Genomic DNA, 18,244 nt, shown 5'->3' on the forward strand with positions numbered 1-18,244 from the left:
GTTTTTGGGTGGTAAGGGCATTTGTAGGTTTTAGGGTGGGTATGTGTTTAGGTGTGGTAAGGGCATTTTTACGTTTTAGGGTTGGTACGAGTTTTGGGGTGGTAAGGGCATTTTTAAGTTTTAGGGTGGGTATGGGTTTTGGGGTGGTAATGGCTTTTTTAGGTTTTAGGGTGGGTATGGGTTTTAGGGGGATAAGGGCATTTTTAGGGTTTAGGGTGGGTATGGGTTTTCGGGTGGTAAGGGCATTTTTAGGTTTAATGTGGGTATTGGTTTTGGGGTTTTTAGGGTGGGTACGAGTTTTGAGGTGGTAAGGGCATTTTTAAGTTTTAGGGTGGGTATGGGTTTTGGGGTGGTAATGGCTTTTTTATGGTTTTTGGGGTGGGTATGGGCTTTGGGGTGATAAGGGCATTTTTAGGGTTTAGGGTGGGTATGGGTTTTCGTGTGGTAAGGGAATTTTTAGGTTTAATGTGGGTATAGGTTTTAGCTTGGTAAGGGCATTTTTAGGTTTTAGGGTGGGTATAGGTTTTGGGATGGTAAGATCATTTTTAGGGTAGGTAGGGTTTTTGGGTGGAAAGATGTATGTGTGTGTGTGTATATATATATATAATGTATGTTACACTTTCTTCTACTTTTTACCACGCATATGCCTTTACCACAACATTTTCATGGTAAAGAAATGCGTGGTAAAAGCATATGTGTGGTAAAAACAATTTTGTGGTAAGTGCATGCATGGCAATGACCATGCCTTGTACTTAACACTTTGTAAAGGCATGCGTGGGAAATGCATGCATTGTACCATCATACATCCAAGAATAGGTAGAGTTGGGAACCCCCATGAAGGAATCCTTTTAAGGCTCAAGCTTGAACAGCCTAGATAGATGCTCCCTATTCAGCTGAGATCATGGACATGTCCTAAAATGATACTTAGGGTACCTTAGTGTGTGTGAGGCAGAGATAATCCGGAGACCTGCATGTCATAGGATTCCCGTTGATAGAACTAGACTGCTGGATTAAGGGCGGCGGCACCACCATTTGTAGGTGACTGAGTCAATCCCATACCGCTTAGCAGCTGTCGGCCTAACCTTTTAGGCACGCTAGCAGCACCTCACACTAACCTGAAAGAAAAGGGGATTTGTGGCAGCCTGAAACATGACACCTTAATGGCTTCTCAGGCGAACTGCTGGTCGACAAGTCTCGTCACTCTCTCTTGTTAGCAAAATGTCTCTTACATACACATAGGTCAAAGAACGAGGTGCAGAATGGTTTTTCAGTACATGTATTGAAAAGACTGCAATCTACGATAAAATATATGAGCTGCAATTATGAGGGCAATGAGACATAACAAAATTAGAATGGTTTTGTACTGCAAGAAGAAAATAAACAGTCCCAACATATTGGAATAACTTACATAGATGAATTGTACCTAACCCATAACTCTCAAGTGAGAGCATAGCGGTGATAGCCCAGTTTATCCATACTTAGCCCATGAGAGGAGCACCCACCCCATTACTTGAAAATAGGTGTCTGCCCGCTGTCTCCGGGGTCGGTTGTAGAGACAGGGCAGAGGTCAGCAAAGAAGTGGCATGGAGTGTGGATGGAATCCTGGCTAGAAGACCTCCCTGTTTTTCCTTGGTCTATACAGTGTTTTTATAAGAAACATATTTTCGTTCCGTGATAAAGGCCTGACGTGGGCGTGTGTCTAGGCGTCGGACTGTTTACACTCTCTTGTGGCGACAATTGCTAACTGGATTATAATGTACTGTTCTTGTCAACCTTAGACAGGGGTACACAGTGAAATGTCATACACAGAATAATAATAATAAGAATGCTTTCACAGAATTACATAATTACAGCTGCTTAGAAAGTAAAACATCCCTGCTGAAAGCAGGCAAACTGAAAATGAATAAAACCAAATAAATGAAATTGGAGCATAGATGTAGGTTAAAGGGCACAGGCTGCAGGCCTAAGCTAGCTAAAATATGTGTGCCCAAGCATAGTGTAAAATGAACCCACCACAGCATCTTCATGTTAAAATGCCAAATAAATACCACTTCTTGATACAGGTGCAAGTCGCTCAGTCCTCACTACTTCTGAATTCCCTTTTTTACCTCTCTGTGTCTTGTCCATATACACAGTCAGCATTTTCAATAATTCCCCACCACATTACAGACCCTGTGTCAGTTTCCATAAGACATATTAGTGATAACATTCCTTTTTGCTTAGCCCCATTTCTCTGACAAACTTCCTGGATCTGTGAGTTAAATTGTTTTGTGTTTTGTATCCCAGAAGGGGTGTTTTTGAATATACCTCAGAGACAAGTGAGTAAGGTACTTGCATTATTATATGAAAGTTTGGGTTGCTCAGAGGAGGCAAAACTGTTGTCATCTCCCTTAATTTAACAGAATTACTTTCAAAGTACCAACCACATTGTGGTCTACAGGGCAAACAATGTGGGATTCATCTCCTCAATGGAACCAATAAAGGTGATGATCCACTCACATAAGAAGTTGTTCAAAATACATCAACACCTGTTAAAACCTTATGAGGCAGAGGAAGGAATCTGTAATTGCTGATTTGTTTAAACAAGGGGTTCTAATAACTGTTGTTAATACACATAATACCCTGATTCTCCTGAAATGGAAGGCGGGGAAAGCCAACGAGTACAAGTTTGTCCAAGATCATAGGGCTATTAACAATGTCGTGAATCTGAGTTTCCCTGTGGTCTCCAACCCTGCTACTACTATCGCCAGCATCCCTGTAAATGCTCAATGGGTCAACATAGTTGATCTTTGTTCCTCTTTCTTTTCCATTTCCAAACATAAGAAGGGCCAATAGTTTTTCTCAATATTCTCAAAAGATGCAACAGCAGGCTACCAGTCAACGCACCTACCCCAACAGTTCCCCAAATATAAGGACGTTTATGTTATTCTTTTGCTCCTTTGTATGCACTCAGACCAACACCTGCTGCCAAGGTGAAATCCTTTAAACTAAAGGTAAAATACAATTTAGAACAATGGTAGTGCACCACCACCAATAATATTTCAATGTCCAATTCCTTGATGTGACATTATACAAATCTTCTTTTTATTCTTTTCCCTTTTCCAACGCTACATATATTCATAGCAGCAACAGCCAACGCGTTTCGTCCTTTAACATAGGACTTCTTCAGGGCTGCAATACAACAGATATGACACACATTCAATAGACACATAAAAGTTATATATATCCACAAACATGATTTTACACAAAATAGACAATAAGCCACAGCAACATTATCAATAAGTGCATGACTTCATACCCTATTCCAAAGTTGGACGAAACTGACAAGGGAATACTTACATTTTATAAGAAACTGCTAATGATATACCAAAAAGTACAAACACAAAAACATAAGAAACATATAAAAACATATAAAAAGTAATATAGTTATAACATCACCAAAAATTATTACAAATATCGACAATTGTACATATATAAACAAAACAACACAAAAACGACAATATGTATATATATATATATATATTTTTTTTTAAATATATATGTCAAGTGTCTTTTTAAAACACACACCCACATCATTTTGGATATTTGTGTTACCACCCAAAGTTAGTACACCATAATACATCCACCAATAATGAAATAATTAAAATCAATTGCCAAGAGCCTACAAACACATAATTTTGAAAAATACCACAAACACCTATGTGTATGTGTCAGATAATGATTGAATGTTTTGACATACCCACTTATACATACCTAATCAATTGATTTCAAATTGGTTTGTTATATCATTTTTCATATGCCATTGAAACATCCAAATTATGCATCTGATATTGAGAAAAAACACTACATCACATTTTCAAAATGAAATTCTGGTTTACAATTACCACCCAGTCTACTCCCCCCTTATTTTAACCAACAGTCATTAATCACTCTTTTGCTCATTCTATTCTCATCCCTCATAATCCCATATATCATGGACAATATTTCTAATTGAAAATACCCCCGTGAAAAGCAACAAGTTCCGTGTATTTATAACCATTATTCATTATTATATACCGTCTGCATATTTACAAAACAACCCTTGATAAGATATTGTATATGTTTTAAGCGCACCTCTCTCAAGTGCAACATTTACGCTACCTTTTATTCTTCTGTGAGCCGGGGGAATTACAATATACAGTCGTCGGTATGCAGGGCGTGTAACGAACCACGCTACGCTAAACTGATGGCGTGGACATTGAAATATTATTGGTGATGGTGCACTACCGTTGTTCTAAATCAATAGTTTTTCTCGTTGACATTCCAAGGGTCCCGCTTTTCATGATCTTGTCTCTTACGGGAATTTAGAGTTTCCCCCAGTCTTCTCACAAGCCGTAACAAAGGATTTGAATACCTTCGTTTTCACCCAGTGGCCTACTCTAATCCAATATGTTAACTATTTTCTTTTCACATCTCTTGCTCTAGTTCAGTGTTAGAAATCAGTCTATCTCCTTATCGAATTGGCTAAACAGAGGAATAAGGCTTCAAGGGAAACTTTTTGGTTATGCCTTCTCCAAGTGCGATACCTTTGCCTTGGGTACAAGGCCACAGGGGGTCAGAAAAAGCCCATAGGCTATTGTGCATTAATTTAGGACTGATTCCCTTATGGACTCCCGCCTTGTTTATAGTCTATGGCAGCTGCTACAAATCTTCTTGAAGCCTCTGAAAATATTGTGTTAAGTTCCCTGCTGTCACTGTGCCCCATTCTGTGGTTGCACTCCTTTCAACTACAAAAACTCTTCATTGATGTATGGCACAATTAACCTAGTACGAAATGCTGTTGGTGTCTGCCTCTTATATTACTTTGGTGTGCTCCTGTACTCTGGACCCTGCTTCTCTGATGCATACCAGTGAGGATGGAAATATACATGATTGTCTTTTAACCACTGCCCAGGTTACTAAGCGGTATATTGAGGTAACAGATGTGCCCCTTGATGAAGGGAAACAAATTTATTTTGTAGATAGAACCCATCTTAGAAATGATGAAAGTACTCTAGTTGCTAGTTACACTGTTTGCACTATACATCAAGTTATGGAAAGCTGTAATTTACCCACACTAAAAAAACACACAGGCTATTTATTTCCTGTTCCAACACTAAGAGATGTCTCAATTGGTGAAGCATGCCTCTGAAGACAAAAAGCATCCCCACATCATGCAAACTTGTAAAAAGAGATTGTAAGGGGGTATGAAGAGGCATCTCTGGGCATGTGGCCACACCAAAATGTTTTCTCCACAAACTTACCAGGTTGTTTCAAGGTTCAACCCACATTGGTAGGGACGGCATGATACATGCCTCTGCAGCTTATTGGTATGCACCTGTCTTGTCTTTTATAGCCGAAAGGTATTGTCAATCCTGGGTCACATGCCTTTCCATCATTGCTAGAAAAGAGGTTAAAGCCACCCCCGGTGCTCACCTCCCCTTTGGGTCTCCTTCATACGCATCCAGATAGAATTTATTCAACTTCTAAATGTTTTAACTACTCCTGTGTTTTCCTCTTTGGATATACGCTGCTGGAGTGTGCTGGCTTCTCCCCCTCTTCTTTCCAAGGCCTTGAAACGTTCACTAATCCTATTAACTGCAACATGCCAGAGTGACTCACCTCGGAATCACTGAGCAGGGATTTATTTACAAACATGAATAAACAAATGTCTGCAGTATTTTTGTTGGATACAGTAAATGTGATTTAACAACAGAAGACATTCCTTTCAAATTAACTCTCTTAGAGTACTGCTTTGCTCATGGACGGGTGTTTCCCAGATGTCACCTCAGGGTGGTCATTCATATTTCATGTTGGATCGCAAGCCTACCTCTGGCTGCCTGTGGACTGGACTGGAAATTGCTCTCTAAGGTATATTTTTTAGGCCATAAAACACTTTCATGATAATCCGTTAGAATCAAAAAGGGAGTTGGTGAGTGTTTCAGCTATCTTTAGGTTCTTCTCTGCTCTAATTCTTATGTACGGAAAGGCTGTTACCTTTGGTTAGATAGGAAGGAATGCAAAAAATCAGAATAAATAAAAAATTCCAGTGCATTAGCTCTGGGATTAATAACAGAACAGCTATATGCCTATGCCTAGATGCTGGCTCAAAACAGAATGGCTTTAGATTATCTCTTAGTGGCCAAAGGGGGGTTTGCACAATAATAGGGATCAAATGTTGCACTCATCTTCCCAACACTTCTATGAGCACAGACAAGCAGATAGATCATTGTAAGGAATTTGTAATAAAAAAGAAATGACAAGAGATACACATTGGCTCTGACCCGAGTCCCAACGTGAGTGGTTGCAGAGGTTTTTAGCCCTTGGGGCATGTAGATATTTGAATCCAATATTAGCTTCCTTGTTGTGGTTATTTATATGTATTTCTATTAGATCCATACTATGCATCATTCAATGCACTTACTAAAATAAAGTCACTGTTTGGATTTTTTCTTAAGAAAACAACATTTCACCTTTTTTTCTCCATTTTAAGTACTTGCAATGGGGGTGGAAACTGCTGTGAAATCCCAAGATCATTCCAGAAAGCTACTGATTGTGGAATAAATTAAAAAGTATTCATTTGTATAGCTGTTTTTTATGGTTTCTAATATTTTTTCATGGTTTACTGATCATGTATAACTTGATAATGAAAAATCTTATGAATAGAGATTGGGTGCTATATATTTTTAGAAATGTATCTAAGATTCGGAGTATATGGATAGGGGACATTTGTACCACTCTATATTCTGGATTACTCATAGTGCCAAATGATTCTGACTCTTTCAATAAGTGTTTTTGATGCCACCAACTTTTTTTCAATATAAGTGTTTTTGATGCCACTGAATTACAATAGAAAGCCAAACAAACAATAAATGTTACAGATATGAGCATTGCCTTCCCATGCCTCTCCTGATTGAAAATGGTACCCGCACAATTGTAGGTGGGCTTTTCCTTTTCAAAGGAAAGTTCCAAGAACAAAGCCATGGAAAGCGCAAGAAAGAAGCTTGAAAATAGATTGATATGTTTTGGGATGTGGGCAGTTGTTGAGTTAGGGTCGGGGTCGGCCAGAAGCTAGGGAAACCTACTAACCCTAGACATTTCAGAAAACAAGACACCTTACCCAGAATGCCACTTAAACATCAAGGTTTTGCCCAAAAAACAATTTCCTTGCATGTCTGCAATAGAAAGAGTTGGAATTTTTGAGAAACTGTGAAAAGTACATGGCTAAACATTCTCACACTTCTACAATTAAAAAAAATAGCACTTCACTTGTATAGGTGATCCGGTTATAAAGGACAGGACGTGCCTAAAACTGTGACCTAGGGAAGTCAGTAATGTCATTGTGATCCTTACATGGTCAAAGTTTTGGCTTTTCCTGGCAAATACTTCTAACTGCAGATTCCTCACATTGAGAATATCCAAAGGAGCCAGACTATATCCTTAAATTCACCCTGGATGCGATGGGAGCAGGCACATATAACCAATCCCTGAGCGTCAATGTCGGTTCCCTTTTTTTAACGCCTTTGAATGCAGATTTGGAGTTCTCCTCCAAACTAAATTCCAGGTGGCAACGGGACTATGTCCTCATACAGGACTACAGGGTTCAAACCATGTTGTGACTGTCATAAACAGATGTCGGTGATGGATCTTCATGAGGTGTCCTTCAGGTGTTTGGTTTGAGACCAGAATGCAATTCATATGAAGAATGTAGTGTCATGCACTCAGAGGTGATCCGAGACTGTGAAGGGAAGCTGTATGTCGTTGAACTTTGAAGGAAGCCATGCAGAGCCTGTCCCCACTCTGTGTCAAGGTCACTGACCCATTCTTGTTCTTAAGGCCAATCCCTTGACATCTTCTCCATGTGGTCAAGTCATCCAATGAGTTAAAGTTGAAGTGGAAACACAAGAAGGCAAACCCATCCTGCCACTCTTCTTAAAGAGAAGCCACTAGATCTTGTTCATGATCTCTGATTGAGGAGCAGATCCCACACTTGGTCCCACTGTTCACCAAACCGTTGACGATGCTGCAGCTAGTTGAGGCCTTTAGAGAGGCCATGCTGTGTATTTTTGCCATGCTTCCAGTTCCATCCAGCATGCCTTGAGGATCCACAAGGGCCTTCAGTCAGATTATCTCCAGTGGATCTATTCTCTGTGACATTTAAGCCCCTCATGTTCTGCTCCACCTCTGGTGCCAACACTTACTCTGGATCCAAGATCTGCATCAGACCCTTCCTCGTCAATGTCTGTCCAGGTGTAACTGGTGCCTGAGATGGATCCTGTATGGACTGTGATGTCTGACCCAGAGCCGAATCCGCCTTGACCCTGACTGAGTCCCACTCTGGCTCCGCTCTAGTGCAACCATTTCCCATAAATCTGATTTTGTCAAAACCTTTGCTCTTCCACAGAGCCACAGTTGATCCATCAGCTTATCGGCTCTGATTCCAACTAGTTTACCACCACTTTGATATTTCAGTTGAAATGATGAGGGTGATTTCCCCCCACATTAAGATGACAGGTTGTACATAGATTTGCAAGAGTCCAGTGGGCTTCATACTTTCCCCTGATACAGGGTTGATTTCTCCCCCACCTTGGCCACCAAGAGAAGAGAGTGCTTCCTTTGCAGTAGTCATCAGATGTGCAGCGGTCCTAGATTTACAGTTCCTCCCTCGAGTTAAAAACAAATGTGCTTACTGAAATTCTACAGCCTGTGCTAGCTACTTTGGAGCCCTTTCTATAGTCCAGCAAAGCCTTAACTGATACTTTTATAGGCGCTTGACCTAAACCTTGTCCTTGCCCACCAGTGTTCAGCATATAGCCAGACGTCACAGACTGGTGCCTGGCGATCCTCGTTTTCTTGTTCCTCATCCTACTCCTGAGACTTTGGTGGTCCAAATGTCCAGCAGCAAGATGAATCCTAATTTGTTCCCCAGGACCCAGCCTGACAGGGAGTTGAAAAGAATTGAGACATTGGGATGGAACAGTCCTCTGCATGATTAAATACATGGACCCTTTCCCTAAATGCCCAACTGTATTGTTGTCTTTATCCCTATTTCTGATGTTTGTTATAGGCGAACACAGATCATGTGTGTGCGCCATGACATGGCCTGTCTCATGGATTGCTATCTGTTTGGACTGACAGGGTAGTCCATAGCGCTCCCCACATAGTGGTGGTAGACTACTCCCTTCAACAGAAGTTAAGCAGCTCAAGAGCATTGGTAGCAGCATACTGTGTAGATATCAGTAATAATTAACAGGACCTTTTTATCTTGTGTCACTGGAGTGTGGCCTGCAGGTTCACTCACCTTTTTAAAAGTTCCTCTGCTGTGTGCTTAACTCAATGTTTGCCTACACCAGGTAGATATGGACTGTGCAGCGCAGGAGTGGTGACTCTGCTATGGGTGTATGTGTGCCTGGTTTAGAGTAGTACTGTGCAATATATTTGTGGTTAGAGCATGTACTGATGGATGTATGCATGCCTGGTGGGAATACATTAATTGAGAGATGTAGTGCTGTGCAGTACATGCGTAATAAAAACATGTGCTTGGGTGTATGTGTGCTTGTGTGAAGTACAATACATAAATGGTGGAGTGTTGTGCAGTCAGTATGTGGTGTCAGTGTGTTTGCTGATGGCACTCCCTGGTACAGTTTAGAAACGTATAGAAAAGCTTCAGTGTTGAACAATGCATGCCAACTAAATGTGTGTGCTCAATGCATGCATATTTGTGATAGTACAATGCGTGGAGGTAACAGTGCTGTGAATGTACACTGAGTAAGTGTGCCTGCATGGAGGAGCCTGGGTTCCATTTTGGGAAAGCCAGGCCTTCCTGATGAAGACATGAGGAGAGGAATACCCCCAGACAGATGTGTGTATTGCTGCATTCTTGTTAGCTGGGTGAGAAACAGACTGAAGGAAAGGAGGAAGACTCATTTTACACTTCAAAAGGCTGCACTTTGATTCACTGATAGATCACAAAGAAGGGGCATGGACACATCTCAGGAAGGGAGATGGGGCTGATAAGAGAATCATAAAGAGTAAGGCTGGGTGTCTGGGACTGACCTTTTGACGCACACATCACTGTGGCTGGCATCCAAGTGTGAACTTTAGACACTCCCATAAATTGCATTGTGAGACAATCAGCTTTACACTCTTGCCTGCTGTGACAGGCAGCTGTTCATGAGTAAGGAAGGAGAAGAGAAGCGTTTACTTCAAAATAAGCAGAACCCCAACATAACCTTTAAGACTAGGACTCTTAATTACATTTTGGTGTCTGGAAATGGACTAAAGGAAGGGGAGGTTGAGACTCGAAACTTTTAAACTTTGTCATCTGCCAAGCAGCCAGATGGGCTGTGTGAGACGAGGATGCTCTGCAAGATGTCTGGTTTTGACCATGACTGGGGTCCAAGGTCTGCTAGTCTCCCTGCAGGTGGAGAGGTGGAGACGAGGTGTGAGGAGAATGGCTGTGCACTGCTAATAGGAGGGGAAGATCAGAAGTCTCTGGTCTCTGGCAGAAACCTGGTTCTGCATAAATCTAATGTAGACAGGAGCCATCTCTCGGGCTTTGAAGGCGTTCCAGCCATTAATCAAGGGAATACTGGTGCTCACAAACAACATCATTGCCTTGTGGTGCTGCAGTAACCAGGGCAGAGTTTGGTACTGGGTCCTGTGCTAGGAGGCTGCGCGCCTCTGGTTTTGGCTTGAGCATCACGCCATCTGCCTAATCGTGAAGCACCTGACAGATCTTTATGCCAGGACAAGCTCAGTTTGCAGCACATTTCGGATCACGAATGATGGTTACACCCATCTTCCAATAGTGGGGAGAGCCTGGCTGGATTTTGTTGCCACAGTCAAGAGCTTGCAGTTTCAAAAAATACATGCATTGGAGTTTCCAACTCTCTCTTGGGGACACATTCTGGTTATAGGGGAACACGCCTCCTATACACCTTTGTACTTCTGCCCTGAGATCTGAAGAAGATCAGGAATGATTGTGCCCAAGTCATCCTAGTTGGTCCAGATTGGGCCAAGAGGTTGTGGTGCCTGGAAGTCCTGGGAGTGAGCATATGTCCTTAGATTATGCTGCCTCTTTAAGAGAGTCTTCTTTTGCAGCAGCAGGACTGGTTTCTGTACCCGACCCTGCGGAATCTCCACCTCTGTGCATGGAGATTAAGCAGTAGCAGTTGAATGTGTTTGACCTCCTGAGGTTGTGAATGTCATCCTTCAGCCAGGCACCCCTCTACAAAGTCCATTTACACAGGGAGCTTCAACAAAGTTGTGGCGTCCTTTGCACCAGCCTGGCTGTCTTGCACAAAGGGGTTTTGTCCTTTTGTATAACTTAGCCTATCACCCTTCCTTTGTTATTCCCTTCTCCTATCCAGCAAAGGAGGCGACACAACGGTATAGACTGGATCCCAGACGTGTTACATGTACTACATCAGCTGCGAGCAACAGAACAGTTGATGAACTGCCATTTTACGTCCTTGTATTGGGACCCATGGTACCCTTGCTGCATCTCTATCCAAATCTCGTGGTTTAATGTCTTGGGGCTGTAAGTCACAGTTTCAGTCCTTTCACATTGCTGAAGGAAAATGTAGGAGCCCCTTGATTAGGTGTATATGATTTACTGCACATTGTATATGTTCTCTACGGTTTTAATTTGAATAAATGAATAGATTTGTTTATATATTTGTGTTTCTATAAAATAAAAATGACCAGAGACATGTTTGATTTTAGAAAGAAGATAAAAAGACAGAGGATTCTAAAGATGAGGATGAAATTGAAGATGATTACAGCCTAGAGGAGTATGCTCAAATGGAAGCAGAAGATGCTGAAGAGGAGGACGAAGGTAAACCTTTATACATCTTGTATCCAAAATGTGTTTGTATCTGGTATATGTTTGCGTCTGTCAGTAGTTTGTGTTAGTCTACTATGCGGGAAATCTTTACAATGCCATACTCTTTGTTTCAGTGGACCGTCCATAAATGTGCAAATATATTCTAAGCATCATGATGGAAGTTCCACTCTAAGGGCCAGATGTAGCAAAGGGTTTGCGAGTTGCAAACGTCGAAAAACGCCGTTTGCGAGGCGCAAAAGCCCCTCTGCTATGCAGAAATGCATTTTGCGAGTCGGATCCGACTCGCAAAATGCATTTCCGACTCGCAAATAGGAAGGGGTGTTCCCTTCCTATTTGCAACTCGCAATGCTATTCAATTTCAAATGAAATCGCAGTTACCATCCACTTGAAGTGGATGGTAACCCAGTCGCAAACGGGAAGGGGTCCCCATGGGACCCCTTCCCCTTTGTGAATGGAAAAACAAATATTTTTTCAGGGCAGGCAGTGGTCCAATGGACCACTGCCTGCCCTGAAAAAACCCGAAACTAAAGGTTTCGTTTTTTTTTTTTTCCCAAGTGCAGCTCGTTTTCCTTTAAGGAAAACGGGCTGCAGATGGAAAAAAAAAAATGCTTTATTAAAAAGCAGTCACGGACATGGTGGTCTGCTGACTCCAGCAGGCCACCATCCCCGTGAGTGCCCATACTCGCAATAATAATGAGGTGGGTCTTTGTGACCCCATTGCGAGTTGCAGAAGGTGTCTGAGACACCTTTCTGCATACCAAATTGCGACTTGCAATTTGCGAGTCGCACGGACTCGCAAATTGCAAGTCGCAATTTGCAAGCTACCTACATCTGGCCCCTAAACACCCTACAATTCCTTGTAGAAGGCCGTGGATTGAAAATGTTGACCTTCCCCTTGATAAAAAATAAATAAAAAAAACCTCCCACCTTGATCAAGGCGAGGTGTATTTGTATCAAGGCATCCACTTACAGCCCTGTTTACAGTTATCACCCTTCTGACCTTGCCAACAGTAGTCATATTGCTGTCTCCCAATCGGCCAAATATGGGTTGGAAAGGTTCTGGACTAATACCTTCATTTACAAACAGCAGGGGATGTATAGTTTCCTTACCCCACATAGCCTAAATGTAATGGGGAATTGTTGCCCCCCCCACCTTGCTCAAGGTTTGTGGGTATCATTAGCCTCACACAATTTGCTTCCATCCAGTCTTGCTATTTGTCCCCCAACCCTCCCCTTTTACATTGCTTAGGTGCATTGTATTTGGTTACACATTACTACTTTGCCAAATGTTAGGGGATGTTAACACCAAAAAAACAGAAAGGTAATACACAAGCCAGCGTTAGATGCTACAGTGCCATAATGGAGCAGCTACCAGGAACTGCTTAGCCAGGCAATACCTTGCACGCCTTGGAGGGGCAGGGCTATGTCGCATTTCTACATGGCTCATAGCACATTATGGGTCACAGTCTCCCTGTGGCCTATTTGCAAATACTCTGTGTTCCTTCGCATTTGGTGAGACACAAAGGACTTATGCAGGTGACAGCTACCCCAGTACTCTGTTCAAAATTGCAAACACAGTAGTCAGGTCGTTGCTAGCGTTCCCTCTGGTTTTAAAATAATCCCCTTGTCTATGGCATTGTGGAAGGGGTGCAAATAACACCCCTGTCTTTGGGCAAGATAGTCCTTGCAAATTTGTGGATGAAATATCTGAGACACAGTGCTCTCACCCTTAAACACTGCAGCAGTAGTTGAAGGAAAAAGACTTTCAATGTGTGAAAACAGTTTTGATGTTGAAAACATGTGGATGGTAGAAAGGGTTGCGGGAGCTAAATTTAAGAAGTTACCATAATTTGATTTATTTTTACATTTTGTGTGCTGTAGCTTATATTATACCCTGTCAACTATAATAGCCTTTTAAAATTGTTTCAAGGAGGACATATATGTAATTTGGCACATTGCTGCAGAGAGGTCTTTAATGTGACTTTTGCCGTACTGTACAAATGTTAACCCTTGCGTCCTGGTTGTGGTTAAGTACCTTTTTTAAAATAAATACACATGAAACATGTAATGGCATAAACCATATGTGCAGAGTGTAATGTATTATTTCCCATCTTTGAAAGAGGGTACAGGCATTGTCACCCACTCGAGGCTTTGTTTCTCATTAGTCATGGACTCTCTGCACAGCCTGCTACTAACCCACACTTTGCACATCCGCACACAACACAATTCTAACTTGGGTCAACCATTATGTTGTCGTGTTAGCTCTTTTTTGTGATGGTTCAAAGCATGGCCTTCCGATGTGCAGTGCGGGTGTTGGCCATCTGTGGCAGATGGGCTTATGGCCTGGCGTGCTGCTAGGTCCTGCACCACAACCGCCTATGCGCTGGCATACCCCGCCTTAAGCCCACCCCATCACACTTTAGACTCTGTTCCACCCCACTTTCAGCTGTGTACTGCAGGGTTTGGCTGCAGGACCTGGCCTGGGCCCAAGCCCCGCACCCAACCTGCTATATGCAGGCAACATTATATCCCTACACCCAACCCACCTATGGACAGCAAACCCCACAGCAGAGGCTGGCCCCAGGGCTTATCTAAGCCAAGCCCCTACACTATACCCACCACAGGCGGGCCTTCCACGCTGTGTGCAGTCTTTGTTAACTGTGCGCTGCTGTATTCTTTATGGAAATGTTTTTAATATTTTGCTATTATTTTTTAAATACTTGGTGAAATTATTTGTGTCTAATTTTTTCTTTTCAGGTTTTTGGGTGAATTATTTCCACACCTTTCAGTAATTCCTGGGACTCCCCTGGGATCGAGTCCTCTCATGGTACCTTCCAATGGCTGTGGAAACTTTTTTCCACAGTGCAAAAATGAAATTTTTTTAAAGTTGTAAATTTCAACATGACCAACCAAAAATTATCCTACTTTCTTCAGCCAATCACAGTTGTTAAAAAAAATAAGAGGTGATTGACAAGAGTCACAGTTTTTTTTACTTGCAATTGTAAATGGCAGAGATATAAAAAACAATTTTTTAACAATTTGAAGCCCAACAGACAGTCATAACTACACAGTTGCAACCACCATTGTCTAATATATAATATATTACACTCTTAAGGATTGCAGTAGCGATACATAGCATACATCTGTGGATCTAAGGAGAAATGATACTGTATTTGTATGGCCCAAAGGCTATTTAAACACTCTGTTCCTCCAAGTGTTGTTATGCTGTTTATCCTATCTTATTGTAATGCATAAAAGTGATGTGGTAATTCACTTTTATCTTGTGTTGTTGGTGTACATTTGCAATATGTAATATTGTACTGTAAGGTTGTTAAGGTGCACTATGTTCCTGATAGATATTTTGAACCTCAGATTCCTCACCTTTAGAATATCCCCAGGCACCAGATTGGACCCTGCAGATTTTTCAGCATAAACCCTGCTCATTATTAGGTGGTGTCAAGCTAATCACCGTCAATTCCTCTCCATAACGGAAGTGACAGCTGGAGCTATATATTGGCGCTGCTCAAGCACGCTGACATTATTTCATTTCTTTCTGCATCTTCTTACGTAGATCCAGAGCTAGCTTCTAATTTATTATGTGGGGTGACAAGCTTTTACTTTAAAAAAAAAAAAACGTTTTCCATTGTGCCTGGGAACATGTCCCCATGTAAACCCCAGGGAGTTAGGCTTGTAGGGAGTGTTGCAAACAAATGTCTGTGACAGATCCCTACAAGGTATATCTCTGGTGCTTGATTTCGAGCTACTACTCCAAAGTTATGTGGAAAGTGCTCCCTGATTCACTCACAAACGATCCAGGAATGTGAAGCCAAGCTGTATGTCGCAGAGCATCTCAGGAAGTTGTGCAGGTCCTATTCAAAGTCGATAGAATAGTCCCATTCCCACTCTCTGGTCCGGTTTCGCAACTGGTTGTCATCGCACTCCACAATTTTGGTAAGTCCAAAATCTAAAAAGAAAGCACAAGAAGTCCAAGCGGACTTCTTTCCAGCCTTACCACTCTCCATCTGAGAAGTCATGAGGATGTCAAGGTGCCACCTGGTTTTGCTCAGAGACCCCTCCCAAGAACCTGATTCCACAGCTAATCTCATTGCACCCCGAATTTCCGGGTCCTTTAGGAGTGCCACAACAGATTGAGGCATTTAAGGGGGCCATGCTCTGCACTTTCACCACTTTCCCGACTCCATCTGACGCGCCTTCGGATCCTGTGAACATATGAAGGATTACCGCCAGCGGGTCCACCCACAGCGCTCTCTGTGGTTCCTGAACCCACTTCAGGTCAAGCTCTGACCTCAGAGCAAGCTCTACACCCAGCAGCACGATAAATGGCAGTACCTGCAGCATCTACATCCACATTGATACTGCTGATGCTGGAGCACGACATCGATCCCATTGTTCTGTCTGACTCTGAACCGATTCAATCTCAACCGAAGCTCAGCGTTCTAGCACAGTTTCAATGTGCTCAGCCCCAAAACACTTTGACTCTGATAAATCAGTGCCTTCAGCTGTCCTCCAGAACCAACCAGCTTTTAGTGATGATGTTGGGAGGGACAAATTCTCCCTACAATAAGATAATGACAGTTAACCCCAATTCTTTCCTACTACCTCCTACCCAAGCCAGAGAGTCAAAAAGAATTGAGGCATTTGGGGAGAGGATTTTTTTTTGTGGCCTTACCCTCAGGTCAGTCAATAATAGCAGTTTAAAGGGATGGTGCTCTCATGTATTACAGGACATGGTTGCAGGGGTCTTGTCAACAGTCCCAGAGTTATTTTGTGCCAAATTAGGCACAGACCTTTCAAGATGTCCAGGATTTGACCAGGTATGGCATATATTCCAGCTTGGACACGGCCAACTGTTTAGGCAGAGTGGCTGACACAGGTGTGGTGCTCCTGTGCTATGCATGGATAAATTTAACTGCCTTTAAGGTGATGTTCAAGCGTTGCTTATGGGTATGTCGATGGCCTATTTGGCAAGAAGGCTGACTCTGCCCTTGGGCATTTCAAGAAGAGTACAGATAACCTCTATCTCTCCACAAGACAGTATCTCCAAAATGTTTAACCCCTTACAGGACATCACTAGGAGTACTGCCTATAGACAGTATCAAGCCCCACCACTCCAACAACAGGCACCCCAGTCCTTTTCGTGTCAATGTGGGGGATCCTGTAGACAACATTCAGTCCCTCGAGGAGAACAGCCCCCCAGTCCTCAGCCTCTCCAGCAGAAGTCTCTAAGCCACTTTTTAGGTTGCCCTTAACGGCACAACCCCACCCCAGGAAAGTTGGGATCAGTCATTTTCCCCACATGTAGCAAGCCATAACATGCAATAGGTGGATCCGCCGTGTAGTCCAATGAGGCTAAACCCTGCCATTCCTTTCCATCCCGCTGCATACTCCACCTTGATTAAAGCCTCTTTCTGAGGACCATTTGTCCATTTTGCTGGAGGAAGTTCAGACTCTTTTGAAAGAAGGACCATAGAGAGGTTCCCAGCCTTGCAGATATGAACTGGGTTCTACTCCCATTATTTCCTTGTGTTGAAAAATGACAGAAGACTCCATGCTATCTTAGATCTTCAATCCCTCAAATTTTAATACAGAGGGAAAAATTCAAGATATTTAAGTACGGAAAGTTCTATCTGTTCTACACCAAGAAGACTTGTTGGTAACATTGGACTTTCCGGGTGCCTATTTCCTTATTCTTACCTTACAGGCCTATAGGCACTACCTTGGTTCAAGATGGGCCACTATCATTTTCAGTTTGCCGTGCTTGACTTTGGTCTCACAAGGCCCCCTTAGGTGTTCACAAACGGGACAGTGGTGAGTCACATTGCCCCTTCGGAGTATGGGTGGTCGCAGTGTTCCCTTACATTGAAAAGTGGGCTCACCACAGTCTATTGTGAAGCACCTCCAGACAATGGCTAACCTGTTTACACTGGTTCAGAATCAACATGCTGAAGTCACACTTGACTCCTTCATCGGAGCCATCCTGAATTATTGTGCACTTTTAGGATTTCCCTCTGGAAAAATGAGCCAAGGACATTCTAGCTATAATCCTGATGTTTCAGCCTTAGTCTTGGGTATCAGTGAGGATGACCTTGAAGCTTGGCTGGCCTCCTGAATCCTTCTCTTCAACCATACCAGATAGTGCATGTAGGATCTGCAGTGGGAACCAAACTCTCAGTGGGCTGAGCACCGAAGGACACTGTCAAATTCTATCTATCCAGGCTTTGGAGGAGAATGCAAAAGACCTACTGGGGTGGCTGCTAGACCTCAATTGGACCAGCAGCAGACTCTTCTCCCTACCCCACCCAAAGCTGATGGTGGTGACAGACGTGCCACTGCTGGGTTGGGAAGGTTGTCTGGGGA

General features: G+C 42.7%; 1 protein-coding gene across 4 annotated transcripts in view; it reads left to right on the forward strand.

Moving 5' to 3' along the window:
- The window catches only part of CCAR1 (cell division cycle and apoptosis regulator 1), a 1,667,827-nt gene that overhangs the window by 1,161,753 nt on the left and 487,830 nt on the right, over positions 1 to 18,244 (forward strand). For all 4 annotated transcript variants that reach the window (XM_069240502.1, XM_069240501.1, XM_069240500.1 and 1 more), the window contains one exon: positions 11,746 to 11,857. In XM_069240502.1, the coding sequence (XP_069096603.1) occupies positions 11,746 to 11,857 (112 nt within the window). The remainder of the gene's footprint in view (positions 1 to 11,745; positions 11,858 to 18,244) is intronic.

This window comes from Pleurodeles waltl, chromosome 6 (genome assembly GCF_031143425.1).
Source record: "Pleurodeles waltl isolate 20211129_DDA chromosome 6, aPleWal1.hap1.20221129, whole genome shotgun sequence".
Classification (NCBI taxonomy): domain Eukaryota; kingdom Metazoa; phylum Chordata; class Amphibia; order Caudata; family Salamandridae; genus Pleurodeles; species Pleurodeles waltl.